Raw genomic sequence first — 14,796 nt, 5'->3', positions numbered from 1 at the left:
GACTCCGTTTGATATTCTTTTTCTGCGAAGCCCTAAAATAGGCAAAAAAAACAACAATTCTGGGCTGGGCCTCCGGTTAATAGGTTAGTCCCAAAAATAATATAAAAGTGTATAATAAATCCCAATAATGTCCAAAACAGGATATAATATAGCATGGAACAATCAAAAATTATAGATACGTTGGAGACCTATCACTTGCCGATCATCAGGCAAGTCAACCAAAGTCCACACTTTGTTCTCATACATGGATCCCATCTCAGATTTCATGGCCTCAAGCCATTTTGCGGAATCTGGGCTCATCATCGCTTCCTCATAGTTCTTAGGTTCATCATGGTCAAGTAACATGACCTCCAGAATAGGATTACCGTACCACTCTGGTGCGAATCTTACTCTGGTTGACCTACGAGGTTCGGTAGTAACTTGATCTAAAGTTTCATGATCATCATCATTAGCTTCCTCACTAATTGGTGTAGATGTCATAGGAACCGGTTTCTGTGATGAACTACTTTCCAATAAGGGAGCAGGTACAGTTACCTCATTAAGTTCTACTTTCCTCCCACTCACTTCTTTCGAGAGAAACTCCTTTTCTAGAAAGGATCCATTCTTAGTAACGAATGTCTTGCCTTCGGATCTGTGATAGAAGGTGTACCCAACAGTTTCCTTTGGGTATCCTATGAAGACACATTTCTTCGATTTGGGTTCGAGCTTATCAGGTTGAAGCTTTTTCACATAAGCATCTCAGCCCCAAACTTTAAGAAACGATAACTTTGGTTTCTTGCCAACCCATAGTTCATAAGGCGTCGTCTCAACGGATTTTGATGGTGCCCTATTTAACGTGAATGCTGTCGTCTCTAAAGCATAACCCCAAAACGATAGCCGTAAATCAGTAAGAGACATCATAGATCGCAACATATCTAGTAAAGTACGATTACGATGTTCGGACACACCATTACGCTGTGGTGTTCCGGGTGGCGTGAGTTGCGAAACTATTCCGCATTGTTTCAAATGTAGGCCAAACTCGTAACTCAGATATTCTCCTCGACGATCAGATCGTAGAAACTTTATTTTCTTGTTACGATGATTTTCCACTTCACTCTGAAATTCTTTGAAATTTTCAAATGTTTCAGACTTATGTTTCATTAAGTAGATATACCCATATCTGCTCAAATCATCTGTGAAGGTGAGAAAATAATGATACCCGCCGCGAGCCTCAATATTCATCGGACCACATACATCAGTATGTATGATTTCCAACAAATATGTTGCTCGCTCCATAGTTTCGGAGAACGGCGTTTTAGTCATCTTGCCCATAAGGCACGGTTTGCATGTACCAAGTGATTCATAATCAAGTGATTCCAAAAGTCCACCAGTATGGAGTTTCCTCATGTGCTTTATACCAATATGACCCAAACGGCAGTGCCACAAATAAGTTGCACTATCATTATCAACTCTGCATCTTTTGTCTTCAACATTATGAATATGTGTATCACTACTATCGAGATTTAACAAAAATAGACCATTCTTCAAGGGTGCATGACCATAAAAGATATTACTCATATAAATAGAACAACCATTATTCTTAGATTTAAATGAATAACCGTCTCGCATCAAACAAGATCCAGATATAATGTTCATGCTTAACGTTGGCACCAAATAACAATTATTTAGGTCTAAAACTAATCCCAAAGGTAGATGTAGAGGTAGCGTGCCGACGGCGATCACATTGACTTTGGAACCATTTCCCACGCGCATCGTCACCTCGTCCTTAGCCAGTCTTCGCTTAATTCGTAGTCCCTGTTTCGAGTTGCAAATATTAGCAACAGAACCAGTATCAAATACCCAGGTGCTACTGCGAGCTCTGGTAAGGTACACATCAATACCATGTATATTACATATACCTTTGTTCACCTTGCCATCCTTCTTATCCGCCAAATGCTTGGGGTAGTTCCGCTTCCAGTGACCAATCTGTTTGCAGTAGAAGCACTCAGTCTCAGGCTTAGGTCTAGACTTGGGTTTCTTCTCCTGAGCAGCAACTTGTTTGCCATTCTTCTTGAAGTTCCCCTTCTTCTTCCCTTTACCCTTTTTTCTTAAAACTGGTGGTTTTGTTAACCATTAACACTTGATGCTCCTTTTTGATTTCTACCTCCGCAGCCTTTAGCATCGCGAAGAGCTCGGGAATTGTCTTATTCATGCCTTGCATATTATAGTTCATCACGAAGCTTTTGTAGCTTGGTGGCAGTGATTGAAGAACTCTGTCAATGACACTATCAACAGGAAGATTAACTCCTAGTTGAGTCAAGTGATTATGATACCCAGACATTTTGAGTATATGCTCATTGACAGAACTATTCTCCTCCATCTTGCAGCTATAGAACTTATTGGAGACTTCATATCTCTCAATCCGGGCATTTGCTTGAAATATTAACTTCAACTCCTGGAACATCTCATATGATCCATGACGTTCAAAACATCATTGAAGTCTTGGTTCTAAGTCGTAAAGCATGGCACACTGAATTATCGAGTAGTCATCAGCTTTGCTCTGCCAGACGTTCATAACATCTGGTGTTGCTCCTGCAGCAGGTTTGGCACTTAGCGGTGCTTCTAGGACGTAATTCTTCTGTGCAGCAATGAGGATAATCCTCAAATCACGGATCCAATCCGCATCATTGCTACAAACATCTTTCAACTTAGTTTTCTCTAGGAACATATCAAAATAAACAGGGGAGTTAAACGCAAGCTATTGATCTACAACATAGATATGCTAATACTACCAGGACTAAGTTCATGATAAAATTAAAGTTCAATTAATCATATTACTTAAGAACTCCCACTTAGATAGACATCCCTCTAATCATCTAAGTGATCACGTGATCCATATCAACTAAAACCATAACCGATCATCACGTGAAATGGAGTAGTTTTCAATGGTGAACATCAGTATGTTGATCATATCTACTATATGATTCACGCTCAACCTTTCAATCTTAGTGTTCCGAGGCCATATCTGCATATGCTAGGCTCGTCAAGTTTAACCCGAGTATTCTACGTGTGCAAAACTGGCTTGCACCCGTTGTAGATGGACGTAGAGCTTATCACACCCGATCATCACGTGGTGTCTCGGCACGACGAACTTTGGCAACGGTGCATACTCAGGGAGAACACTTTTATCTTGAAATTTAGTGAGAGATCATCTTATAATGCTACCGTCAAACAAAGCATAATAAGATGCATAAAGGATAAACATCACATGCAACCAATATAAGTGATATGATATGGCCATCATCATCTTGTGCTTGTGATCTCCATCTCCAAAGCACCGTCATGATCACCATCGTCACCGGCGCGACACCTTGATATCCATCGTAGCATCATTGTCGTCTCACCAACTATTGCTTCTACGACTATCGCTACCGCTTAGTGATAAAGTAAAGCAATTATAGGGCAATTGCATTGCATACAATAAAGCGACAACCATATGGCTCCTGCCAGTTGCCGATAACTCTGTTACAAAACATGATCATCTCATACAATAAATATAGCATCATGTCTTAACCATATCACATCACAACATGCCCTGCAAAAAAAAAGTTAGACATCCTCTACTTTGTTGTTGCAAGTTTTACGTGGCTGCTACGGGCTGAGCAAGAACCGTTCTTACCTACGCATCAAAACCACAATGATAGTTTGTCGAGTTAGTGATGTTTTAACCTTCTCAAGGATTGGGCCTAGCCACACTCGGTTCAACTGAAGTTGGAGAAACTGACACCCGCCATCCACCTATGTGCAAAGCACGTCGGTAGAATCAGTCTCGTGTAAGCGTACGCATAATGTCGGTCCAGGCTGCTTCATCCAACAATACCGCCGAACCAAAGTATGACATGCTGGTAAGCAGTATGACTTGTATTGCCCACAACTCACTTGTGTTCTACTCGTGCATATAACATCTACACATAAAACCAGGCTCTGATACCACTGTTGGGGAACGTAGTAATTTCAAAATTTTCCCTACGCACACACAGGATCAAATGCGGAAGCGTTATGACAATGCGGTTGATGTAGTCGTACGTCTTCACGATCGACTGATCCTCAGTACCAAACATACAACACCTCCGCGTCCAGCACACGTTCAGCTCGGTGACGTCCCACGAACTCACGATCCAGTAGAACTCGGGGAAGAGTTTCGTCAGCACGACGGCGTGGTGACGATATTGATGAAGCTATCGCAGCAGGGCTTCGCCTAAACACCGCTACAGTATGACCGAGGTGGATTATGGTGGAGGGGGGCACCGCACACAGCTGGGAGAGATCTTTGTGATCAACTTGTGTGTCTAGAGGTGCCCCCTGCCCCTGTATATAAAGGAGCAAGGGGGAGGCCGACCGGCCCTTATTGATGCGCTAGGAGGAGGAATCCTCCTCCTAGTAGGAGTAGGATTCCTCCCTTTCCTACTCCTACTAGGAGGGGGAAAGGAAGGGGAAGAAAGAGAAGGAAAGGGGGGCGTCGCCCCCCCCCCTCTCCTAGTCCAATTCGGACCAGAGGGAGGGGGCGCGCTGCCTGCCCTAGATCGGCCCCTCTCTCTTTCCCTTATGTCCCAACAAGGCCCATTAGCCCCCGGGGGGTTCCGGTAACCCCTCCGGTACTCCGGTAAAATCCCGATTTTACCTGAAACTCTTCCGATGTCCAAATATAGGCTTCCAATATATCAATCTTTATGTCTCGACCATTTCGAGACTCCTCGTCATGTCCGTGATCATATCCAGGACTCCAAACTACCTTCGGTACATCGGAACATATAAACTCATAAAACCAATCGTCATAGAACTTTAAGCGTGTGGACCCTATGGGTTCGAGAACAATGTAGACATGACCGAGACATGTCTCTGGTCAATAACCAATAGCGGGACCTGGATGCTCATATTGGCTCCTACATATTCTACGAAGATCTTTATCGGTCAAACCGCATAACAACATACGTTGTTCCCTTTGTCATCGGTATGTTACTTGCCCGAGATTCAATCGTCGGTGTCTCAATACCTAGTTCAATCTCGTTACCCACAAGTCTCTTTACTTGTTACGTAATACATCAACCCGCAACTAACTCATTAGTTACAATGCTTGCAAGGCTTATAGTGATGTGCATTACCGAGAGGGCCCAGAGATACCTCTCCGATAATCGGAGTGACAAATCCTAATCTCGAAATACGCCAACTCAACAAGTACCTTCGAAGACAACTGTAGAGCACCTTTATAATCACCCAGTTACATTGTGACGTTTGGTAATACACAAAGTGTTCCTCCGGTAAACGGGAGTTGCATAATCTCATAGTCATAGGAACATGTATAAGTCATGAAGAAAGCAATAGCAACATACTAAACGATCAAGTGCTAAGCTAACGGAATGGGTCAAGTCAATCACATCATTCTCCTAATGATGTGATCCCGTTAATCAAATGACAACTCATGTCTATGGCTAGGAAACTTAACCATCTTTGATTCAACGAGCTAGTCAAGTAGAGGCATACTAGTGACACTCTGTTTGTCTATGCATTCACACATGTATCAAGTTTTCGGTTAATACAATTCTAGCATGAACAATAAACATTTATCATGAAATAAGAAAATAAATAATAACTTTATTATTGCCTCTAGGGCATATTTCCTTCATTCATGTGTGTCTCTCTCAAAAGGTGTGTACAACAAGGATGATTGTGGTAAACTAAAAAGCAAAGACTCAAATCATACAAGACGCTCCAAGCAAAACACATATCATGTGGCGAATAAAAATATAGCTCCAAGTAAAGTTACCGTTGAACGAAGACAAAAGAGGGGATGCCTTCCGGGGCATCCCCAAGCTTAGGCTTTTTGGTGTCCTTGTATTTCACCTTGGGGTGCCATGGGCATCCCCAAGCTTAGGCTCTTGCCACTCCTTGTTCCATAATCCATCAAATCTTTACCCAAAACTTGAAAACTTCACAACATAAAACTTAACAAGAGAATCTCGTGAGCTCCGTTAGTGAAATAAAACAAAACACCACTTCAAGGTACAGTAATGAACTCATTATTTATTTATATTGGTGTTAAACCTACTGTATTCCAACTTCTCTATGGTTTATAAACTCTTTTAGACATAGATTCATTAAAATAAGCAAACAACACATGAAAAACAGAATCTATCAAAAACAGAACAGTCTATAGTAATATGTAACTAACGCAAACTTCTGGAACCCCAAAATTCTAAAATAAATTGCTGGACGTGAGTAATTTATCTATTAATCATCTGCAAAAACAATTAACTAAATAGCACTCTCCAATAAAAAATGGCAGCAATTCTCGTGAGCGCTAAAGTTTCTGTTTTTTACAGCAAGATCAAAAAGACTTTCGCCAAGTCTTCCCAACGGTTCTACTTGGCACAAACACTAACTAAACACAAAAAACACAACCAAAACAGAGTCTAGATAAATTATTTATTACTAAACAGGAGCAAAAAGCAAGGAATAAAAATAAAATTGGGTTGCCTCCCAACAAGCGCTATCGTATAACGTCCCTAGCTAGGCATAAAAGCAAGGATAGACCTAGGTATTGCCATGATAATGATAAGATAAATCGCAAAAGCTCATCTCATACTCCCTACGTTCAGCAGCAGGCTTCCTTTGTGGCAAGCAAAAATAATCAAAAGGACTAAATTTAATGGGACAAAAGTCCCCAAGATCAAGCTCGGGAGGTATTGGTTCCTCCTTTGGCCCCTCATATTGCACAATCAATTCATCATTATAAGCATTCTTTTGGCAAAAAGTCACGAGTCTTTGTTCAAGGAAAAAACTTAGCCCATTGTTCTGGATGGCAAAATTATCATTAAGTTCAGAGATCCTATTAACAAGAGCATCGGTAGGAACCTTTTTTTCTAAGGTTTTCATTAAAAGCAACATGATCTAAAGATCGTAAATGCATAATATCTTCTTGATAGAAAAGAATTGCTTCTATGGGAGGACGGTCGGCATCCACCCTATAATGCGCAAAAATTTCATTGGCCTCTTTTATTATAAATCTGAACTCATGAGCTAAAAAGATGGTCGCTGCTCGCTTAATAGAGGAATGCTCAATATTAAAAAATTCTAGGAAAATCCTTTGTATGGAAGGATGCATATGTAAAAATTGTCTCTCGAGTTCAACTATGAGCAAAGATATAGCATCTGCGAGACTACTAGTTTTATGAAGGATAGATCCACTCATAGTGGGCAAAGCACCGACACAAGTAAAAAAATCTTGAATAACTCCCTTCCCAATAATATTACCGCTGCCAATACGAAACTTTTTAGTGTGCAAAATAATAGGATTTTCAAGAGGATCATCAATAGCATCAAAGTTTTCCATATTACTATCCTTATCAATGACAACCTCCCCAATTTTAGACATGATGGCAACAAATTGCAAAAAGAACGAGCACACAGAAGGCAAGAAGGAAAAAGAGGTGAACGGAAAAGAGGGCAAATAAAACGGCAAGGGTGAAGTGGGGGAGAGGAAAACGAGAGGCAAATGGCAAATAATGTAATGCGAAGGATAAGAGTTGTGATGGGTACTTGGTATGTCTTGACTTGGCGTAGATCTCCCCGGCAACGGCGCTAGAAATCCTTCTTACTACCTCTTGAGCACTACATTGGTTTTCCCTTGAAGAGGAAAGGGTGGTGCAGTAAAGCAGCGTAAGTATTTCCCTAAGTTTTTGAGAACCAAGGTATCAATCCAGTAGGAGACCACGCGCGAGTCACCTCGTACCTACACAAACAAATAAGAACCTCGCAACCAACGCGATAAAGGGGTTGTCAATCCCTTCACGTCCACTTGCAAGAGTGAGATCTGATAGAGATGATAATAATAAGATAAGTATTTTTGGTATTTTTATGATATAGATTGAAAGTAAAGATTGCAAAATAAAATAGATATGAAACTTGTATGATGGAAAATAGACCCGGGGGCCATAGGTTTCACTAGTGGCTTCTCTCAAGATAGCATAAGTATCACGGTGCGTGAACAAATTACTGTCGAGCAATTGATAGAAAAAGTGAATAATTATGAGAATATGTAGGCATGATCATGTATATAGGCATCACGTCCGTGACAAGTAGACCGACTCCTGCCTGCATCTACTACTATTACTCCACACATCGACCTCTATCAAGCATGCATCTAGAGTATTAAGTTCATAAGAACAGAGTAACGCCTTAAGCAAGATGACATGATGTAGAGGGATAAACTAATGCAATATGATATAAACCCTATCTTTTTATCCTCGATGGCAACAATACAATACGTGTCGTTTCCCTTTCTGTCACTGGGATCGAGCACCGCAAGATTGAACCCAAAGCTAACCACTTCTCTCATTGCAAGAAAGATCAATCTAGTAGGTTAAACCAAACTGATGATTCGAAGAGACTTGCAAAGATAAACCAATCATACATAAAAGAATTCAGAGAAGATTCAAATATTGTTCATAGATAAACTTGATCATAAACCCACAATCCATCGGATCTCGACAAACACACCGCAAAAGAAGATTACATCGAATAGATTCCAAGAGAATCGAGGAGAACTTTGTACTGAGATCCAAAGAGAGAGAGAAGAAGTCATCTAGCTACTAGGTACGGACCCGAAGGTCTGAAATAAACTACTCACACATCATCGGAGGGGCCATGGAGTTGATGTAGAGGCCCTCCGTGATCAATGCCCCCTTCGACGGAGCTCCGGAAAAGGCCCAAGATGGGATCTCTTGGGTACAGAATGTTGCGGCGGTGTAATTAGGTTTTCGTGGTGCTCCTGGATGTTTGTGGGGTATATGAATATATATAGGAGGAAGAAGTAGGTCAGTGGAGCAACGAGGGGTCCACGAGGGTGGAGGGCGCGCCCAGGGGGGTGGGCGCCCCCTGCCTCGTGGCCTCCTCGATTGTTTCTTGACGTCCACTCAAAGTCTCCTAGACCACGTTTGTTCCAAAAATAACGCTCCCGAAGGTTTCATTCCGTTTGGACTCCATTTGATATTTCTTTTCGGCGAAACTCTAAAATAAGCAAAAAAAACAGCAATTTGGGCTGGGCCTCCGGTTAATAGGTTAGTCCCAAAAATAATATAAAAGTGTAAAAATAAGTCCATTAACATCCAAAATAGATAATATAATAGCATGGAGCAATCAAAAATTATACATACGTTGGAGACGTATCACTCTCATCGCCGCAGTAGCTCCTGGACGCCGCGGCGGATGGAGCCGGGGTCGTCCTCGTCGTCGGGCTCTGGCTCGCCGACCGCGCTCCGCCCCGTCAAGCCTGAGCCGGAGGAGACGCCGCTCGGGCGGCGCACCCGCAACGGCGCTCTCGTCATCAACGAGGGTGCCCGGCCCACCCCGCCTGCTCCGGCTCCGGGGAGGCGCTCCCTTCGCCTGGTCCGGCTGAAGCTCGAGCCGGGGCTGCTCCCAGTGAAGCCGGAGCACGTCGAGATGGCAGCCCCCGACGATGAGTCCGCCCTCAAGTGGGCGAAGAAGGACTACGTCCGGGAGCAGGTCCGCCGCCAGCGCCGGGCGTACGCGGAGCTCCAGGCCCGGCGCCGCGGGTGCGAGGAGGGCAGTGTCATCGTCCTCGACAGCGACAAGGAAGACGAGGCCGGGCCGTCCAGCGCGCCTCCACGCCTCGGCGACCCTGGCCAAGGCTGCAGCAGGGACGGCGCCGGCCCAAGCCAGCCGCCCGACGATGACGGCGACGGCGGCGACTACACCCGCTTCTACAGGCTTCTCAGCATGTAGACGACGGCAGCGGCGATGGCGGCGACTACACCCGCTTCTATAGGCTTCTCGGCATGTTGACGACGACGACGATGGCAATTAGGCGTAGTTTGGCATAGTTTAGGCGTAGTTCAGACGTAGTTTGCATGTTTTTGATGTTTTCTGTTCAAATTTCAACGAAGTTTCGCCGAGTTCATGCAAAAGTCACCGAGTTTGTACATATTTTCGTACGCAACATCGCCGAACCGAGGCGACCTGTGGGCCACAACCATAGTTTTAAATAGCCCGTTATAGCCTTTTTAGTAGGGTGCCACTAAATGGTCGTCTTTATAAATAACCCGCTATAGCCGCTTTACCTCGCTATAGCTCCGTTATAGCTGATTTGGAGGTCCGCCGCTATTTTTCATAACCCACTATTTAAAACATTGACCACGACTGGGAGCTAGGTCGCCCCCACGCGCCAATCTAGCGCCGGCTCACCCTCATGAGGCTCTTTTTCGGCGTCCTGGGAGGCCGAACGGCCGGAGATGCTCTAATGATTCATCCTTCTAACCAAACACAACATGGGCTAATTTTATCCACACAACCAAACAAAAAATAGGATAGGAGCAAGACGAGCAGAGTAGGCAGTGAAGGAGTGAGGCGTCCTCTGGTCTTCTTCCACCGACCACACCCACCGATCAGCACTCAGCAGCCGGCAGTGTGAGCGACTGACACTGGACGAATCGCCAATGAAGTGAGGGGGGAAGCCAGCCAGCCACCGCCCAGAAACCCCAGCCAGGCCAATCCCCAAGCTTTCTCCTGCAAACCCTAGCAATGGCGATGCCGCTGTGAATCGGATCTGGTCCTAGCGGATCCAAGATGGGCTCTTCCCGAGGTAACCGCAACGTGAGGGCACGGCGGGCCGTGAAGGCCATGAAGCTCCTCGGCATCTCCAGGGAGCAGACCGCCCCCGTCCTCAGGCGCCTGGTCGAGCTCTACGACGACAACTGGCAGCTCATCGAGGCCGAGTCCTACCGCGCCCTCGCCGACGCCATCTTCGACGAGCAGGTCCCTTCCTTTCTCCCTTCCTGCCCCCCTTCCGGCATCCATCCATACCGAGAACCCCCGCTGTCGGAGGAGCTGATGAAATGGTTGCTCTGTTTTCAGGCCAACGGCGGCCCAGCCAATGGCGGGGATCAGGTGCAGGGGCAGGAGGAGCTCGATCTGGAGCTGGAGGAGACGGGCACCATGCCGGAAATGTTCACGCCGGAGGATGACGACCAGCGCCCTTCCACCTCCCTCGCCGTCGTCCGCAAGGACCCGGATAACCGCATCACCGCACCACGCTCGAGGACTGGTTCCAGAGCAAACCCCCTTGGCCCTGACCCAACTCAAGCCGCTTCGCCTACACAGACCAGAGCGCTGAGCAAGCGGAGGCAGATGCAGATGCAGATGATGGATGGAGATTTTCAGCAGCCTGTCTTCCTGAGAGAGCCCAAGCCTGAACCTGTCGACATGGATGCGGTGGACTGTCTGAATGTGCAACCTGGCTTGATTCATCGTTCGCGCAAGCGCAGTGCGCCCTCCTCAGAGTTTCTGGCATTGCCTCCGCCTGAACAAACTCCTACACAGATTTCAGAAGGTTCGCACTGACAATCTGAACTCATTCATCATTTTGTCCCGGTGCTATAGACGACACTTTAAGCATATTGCCTGTCTTTTATTTTCAGATCATGACATTTGACATTGTCTATGCACAGGGTGGTCATTTTAGTGTTTTAACCAATTAAGCAGTAGTGCTTTATGTTGTACAGTAGAAGAAAGGATTTTCGCTTCGTGCTATCCTGGCCTTATATCATGCTTAAAAATACACTTTCTGTTCAGTAAGCCACTTGTCCTTTAGCATCCCTACCATTGAAGATATGTTAAGTACAGAATCAGGATTTGTTAATACAATTTGTGATATACCTTTCCACATGCATAAAGTTGGGGTTGCTAGCATCATTTAGAGAACATACACCTTTCAATTGACCGGTTCAGTTTTGTATATTGTTCATCTGGACACTTATATTCACAAAAATTGCTCCCGACACTGGTTGCAACCTTTGCTTGGTAACTTAACATGTTAAATAAGGCTTTCTGCACTTTTGAGGTTCCACCTGCTGAACCTTTGCTTTAACATGTTAAATAAGTCTTTAATCAATCACATCTTGCTGTTATTTTTTTCTTCTGAGCAATGGTCTTACTCTTTTGAACTTTTAACTTTATATAGGTGATAAAAACAGGACAACTCAGCATTGCAGAAATAGGGAAATGCCTACTTTATCGGTAGAGCCAGCAAACAGCACAATGAACAATGGAACGGGATCTGGAGATGGAAATGTGCAGGAAGCACCTTGTTTAGATGTTGATATAGCATCATCCCCTAGGGGTGATGTTAAGATGTCTCTGAAATTCTGTATAGACCCATCAAAGTTCCACATGCCTGCTTTAGAAGCAGTTTTAAAGATGGTTGAGGACAAATGTCTTCGCTCTCACAAGGTTCTTCCTCCTGATTTTTCCATTCGCGGCCTCATGACTGAGATGTGCCAGTGTGTTGTGCAACTGGGCACTAAACATACTGCAGAGCATAATACGCAATCAGATACTGTCGGTAATGGCAGCTTGTCAGAGAATGCTATAAGTAGGAAACGGAAAGCTAGAGGAGAACCGTTGGTTTCGAAAGGCTCGGAGAGTGGTCCAGCAAATTCAACCCTTGCCCAGCAACACCATTTGGCACTTTCTGTATCGAAGACTATCCATGACATAACTGATATATCCAAGGGAGAAGAAAATGTGAGGATATCGATTGCAGATGAATCTGGCAGAGAGAAATGCCCACCTTCCTTTTATTATATGCCAACAAACGCTGTATCCCAGAATGCTCTTGTTAGCATGTTTCTTGCAAAGATTGGCAGTGAAGACTGTTGTCCTGAATGCTTTGGCAACTGCTTGTCCGCACCTGCACCATGTGCTTGTGCAAGAGAAACTGGGGGTGAATATGCATACACACTGGACGGTTTGGTTAAGCCAGCATTCATTGATGAATGTGTCTCTATGAACCGATTCCCAGAAGAACATCACAGGGTGTTTTGTAAAACTTGCCCGCTTGAGAGGTCTAGAAACAAAGCTTCACCAGAGCCTTGCAGGGGCCACCTTGTTAGGAAATTCATCAAGGAATGCTGGAGCAAATGTGGCTGTAACATGCAATGCGGTAACCGTGTGGTTCAGCGTGGCATAAGATGCAATCTGCAGGTAACATTTAATGTTTTTGAAAACGTAGACTGTTGGGGCACTATAATGGCACATTTCCTTTATTTGCCGTGTGCAGCATCCTGACTGGTACTTTCATTATCTACTAGGTGTTCTTTGCCGAAGAAGGGAGGGGTTGGGGGCTCCGCACACTCGATGATTTGCCAAAAGGCACTTTTGTTTGTGAATATGCTGGGGAGATACTAACAAATACAGAACTGCATGAAAGGGCCATTCAAAATATGCAGAATGCTAGGTATACACATCCAATACTTTTGGATGCCGGTTGGTGTTCTGGAGGGGAGCCGAAGGATGAAGAGGCTTTATGCCTAGATGGAACATTCTATGGGAATGTTGGCAGATTCATCAACCACAGGTGTGCGCTTGTTCTTAACAGTCATGTTTATGATGCTCATTTTAAATGACAGCAAAGAGAAAGAGGCTTAACTTTAAATTGTCTTTAAAAAAAAACTTCTTGTAACATTCCATGTAGATGCTGTGATGCAAATCTAGCCATGATTCCTGTTGAAGTGGAGACTCCTGATCATCAGTATTATCATGTAAGCTACACTCAACAACTTTGTTATGTACCCGTACCAGTACCTGAAAATACCATAAGATGGGCACACCAAGGTGATGATCTTATTTTTATTTTCTTGTTCTGTTCATAAAACAGGTTGCATTCTTCACAAGCAAGAAGGTGGAGGCTTTTGAGGAACTGACATGGGTATGTGCATTATATAGTTTCTTGATATTGATGCAGCATGTATGCAACTTTTGTTCATATAGACAAATGTCTCAGTGAGCAAGACTACCAAATCCTGTGTACTTGCAAAGGTTAATGAATCTCATGGTATAGGTTTTTGTTGTCTAAGTGAGGTTGAGGTTGCTGTTCTATTTCTCAAGTCTTCTCTCTGAATGCATGTATATCCAGTGATCAATTTCTTTGTAGAATTTCCTTCACATAACCGCCTCAATGCCAGTACTATGTCTCTGATCGCAACCATATGTGTTTACAACTGTTGGCTTTATCTTCCGTTTACTGATCCCATCCCCAAGAATTTGTTTTCGTCCACCGGTACTTATCTTTTAAGTAGAAAGTGCGTCTCTGCTGCAAGATGAAAAAAATAAATTATATTTACACTTTGGACACTAGAGCCGCAACAGAAGAGAAATGCTTAGTGAGATGTTGTTTGCTGGTTTCAGGACTACGGCATCGATTTCGACGACGAGAGGCAGCCCATGAAGCCGTTCGAGTGCCTGTGCGGAAGCAGATACTGCCGGGGAGGTCGGCGTCACCTCCTAAGTACGCGCTTGCTTGTTTGTTTGTCATCGCCTGTCCTGGAAGAGTGTTGGCATTTTGTTTGTTTTGAAGGCGTACCTAGTACTGATTGTTTTTGGGTTGTTTTGCAGGGAAGGAGAGGAGGAGGAGTAGAGTTACCGGTACCGCGGGACGAGCTGAGGTGTTAGAAGGTTGTTGATGCGGTGCGATGCGATGGTTGCTTGTTTAGGAAGGGTTAATTAACTAACTAGCTAGGGTAATCAAGTAGTAGTGTCACAAGCAAGGTGCTGCAGGTGGAAGAATGTATGTATGTGGTAGGTAGTTTGGCGTGTGCATTTTGGACAAGTGATGGATGGTATGGTAAGGGTAAGGCGGAGGAGACGATGGCTCTTCTCTTCTCCTCTCCTCTCCTCTGTGTAGAAGTAAAATGTGTATGGATCAAGTGACCTCGCTCGCTCTTAATATTAGTAGAACAAGATGCA

At 44.3% G+C, this 14,796-nt stretch overlaps 1 protein-coding gene across 1 annotated transcript; it reads left to right on the top strand.

Moving 5' to 3' along the window:
- The first annotated feature begins 10,363 nt into the window (after positions 1-10,363).
- On the top strand, positions 10,364-14,796 carry LOC123190537 (histone-lysine N-methyltransferase SUVR4). The gene is made up of 8 exons (XM_044603195.1): positions 10,364-10,809; positions 10,909-11,383; positions 12,014-13,035; positions 13,143-13,408; positions 13,526-13,592; positions 13,709-13,759; positions 14,239-14,338; positions 14,446-14,796. Exons 1-8 carry the CDS (start codon positions 10,621-10,623, stop codon positions 14,511-14,513), a joined length of 2,238 nt encoding a protein of 745 aa, XP_044459130.1. The 5' UTR covers positions 10,364-10,620; the 3' UTR covers positions 14,514-14,796.

This window comes from Triticum aestivum, chromosome 2A, assembly GCF_018294505.1.
Source record: "Triticum aestivum cultivar Chinese Spring chromosome 2A, IWGSC CS RefSeq v2.1, whole genome shotgun sequence".
Taxonomy (NCBI): Eukaryota; Viridiplantae; Streptophyta; class Magnoliopsida; order Poales; family Poaceae; genus Triticum; species Triticum aestivum.
This window is presented reverse-complemented; position numbering and strand designations above follow the sequence as displayed.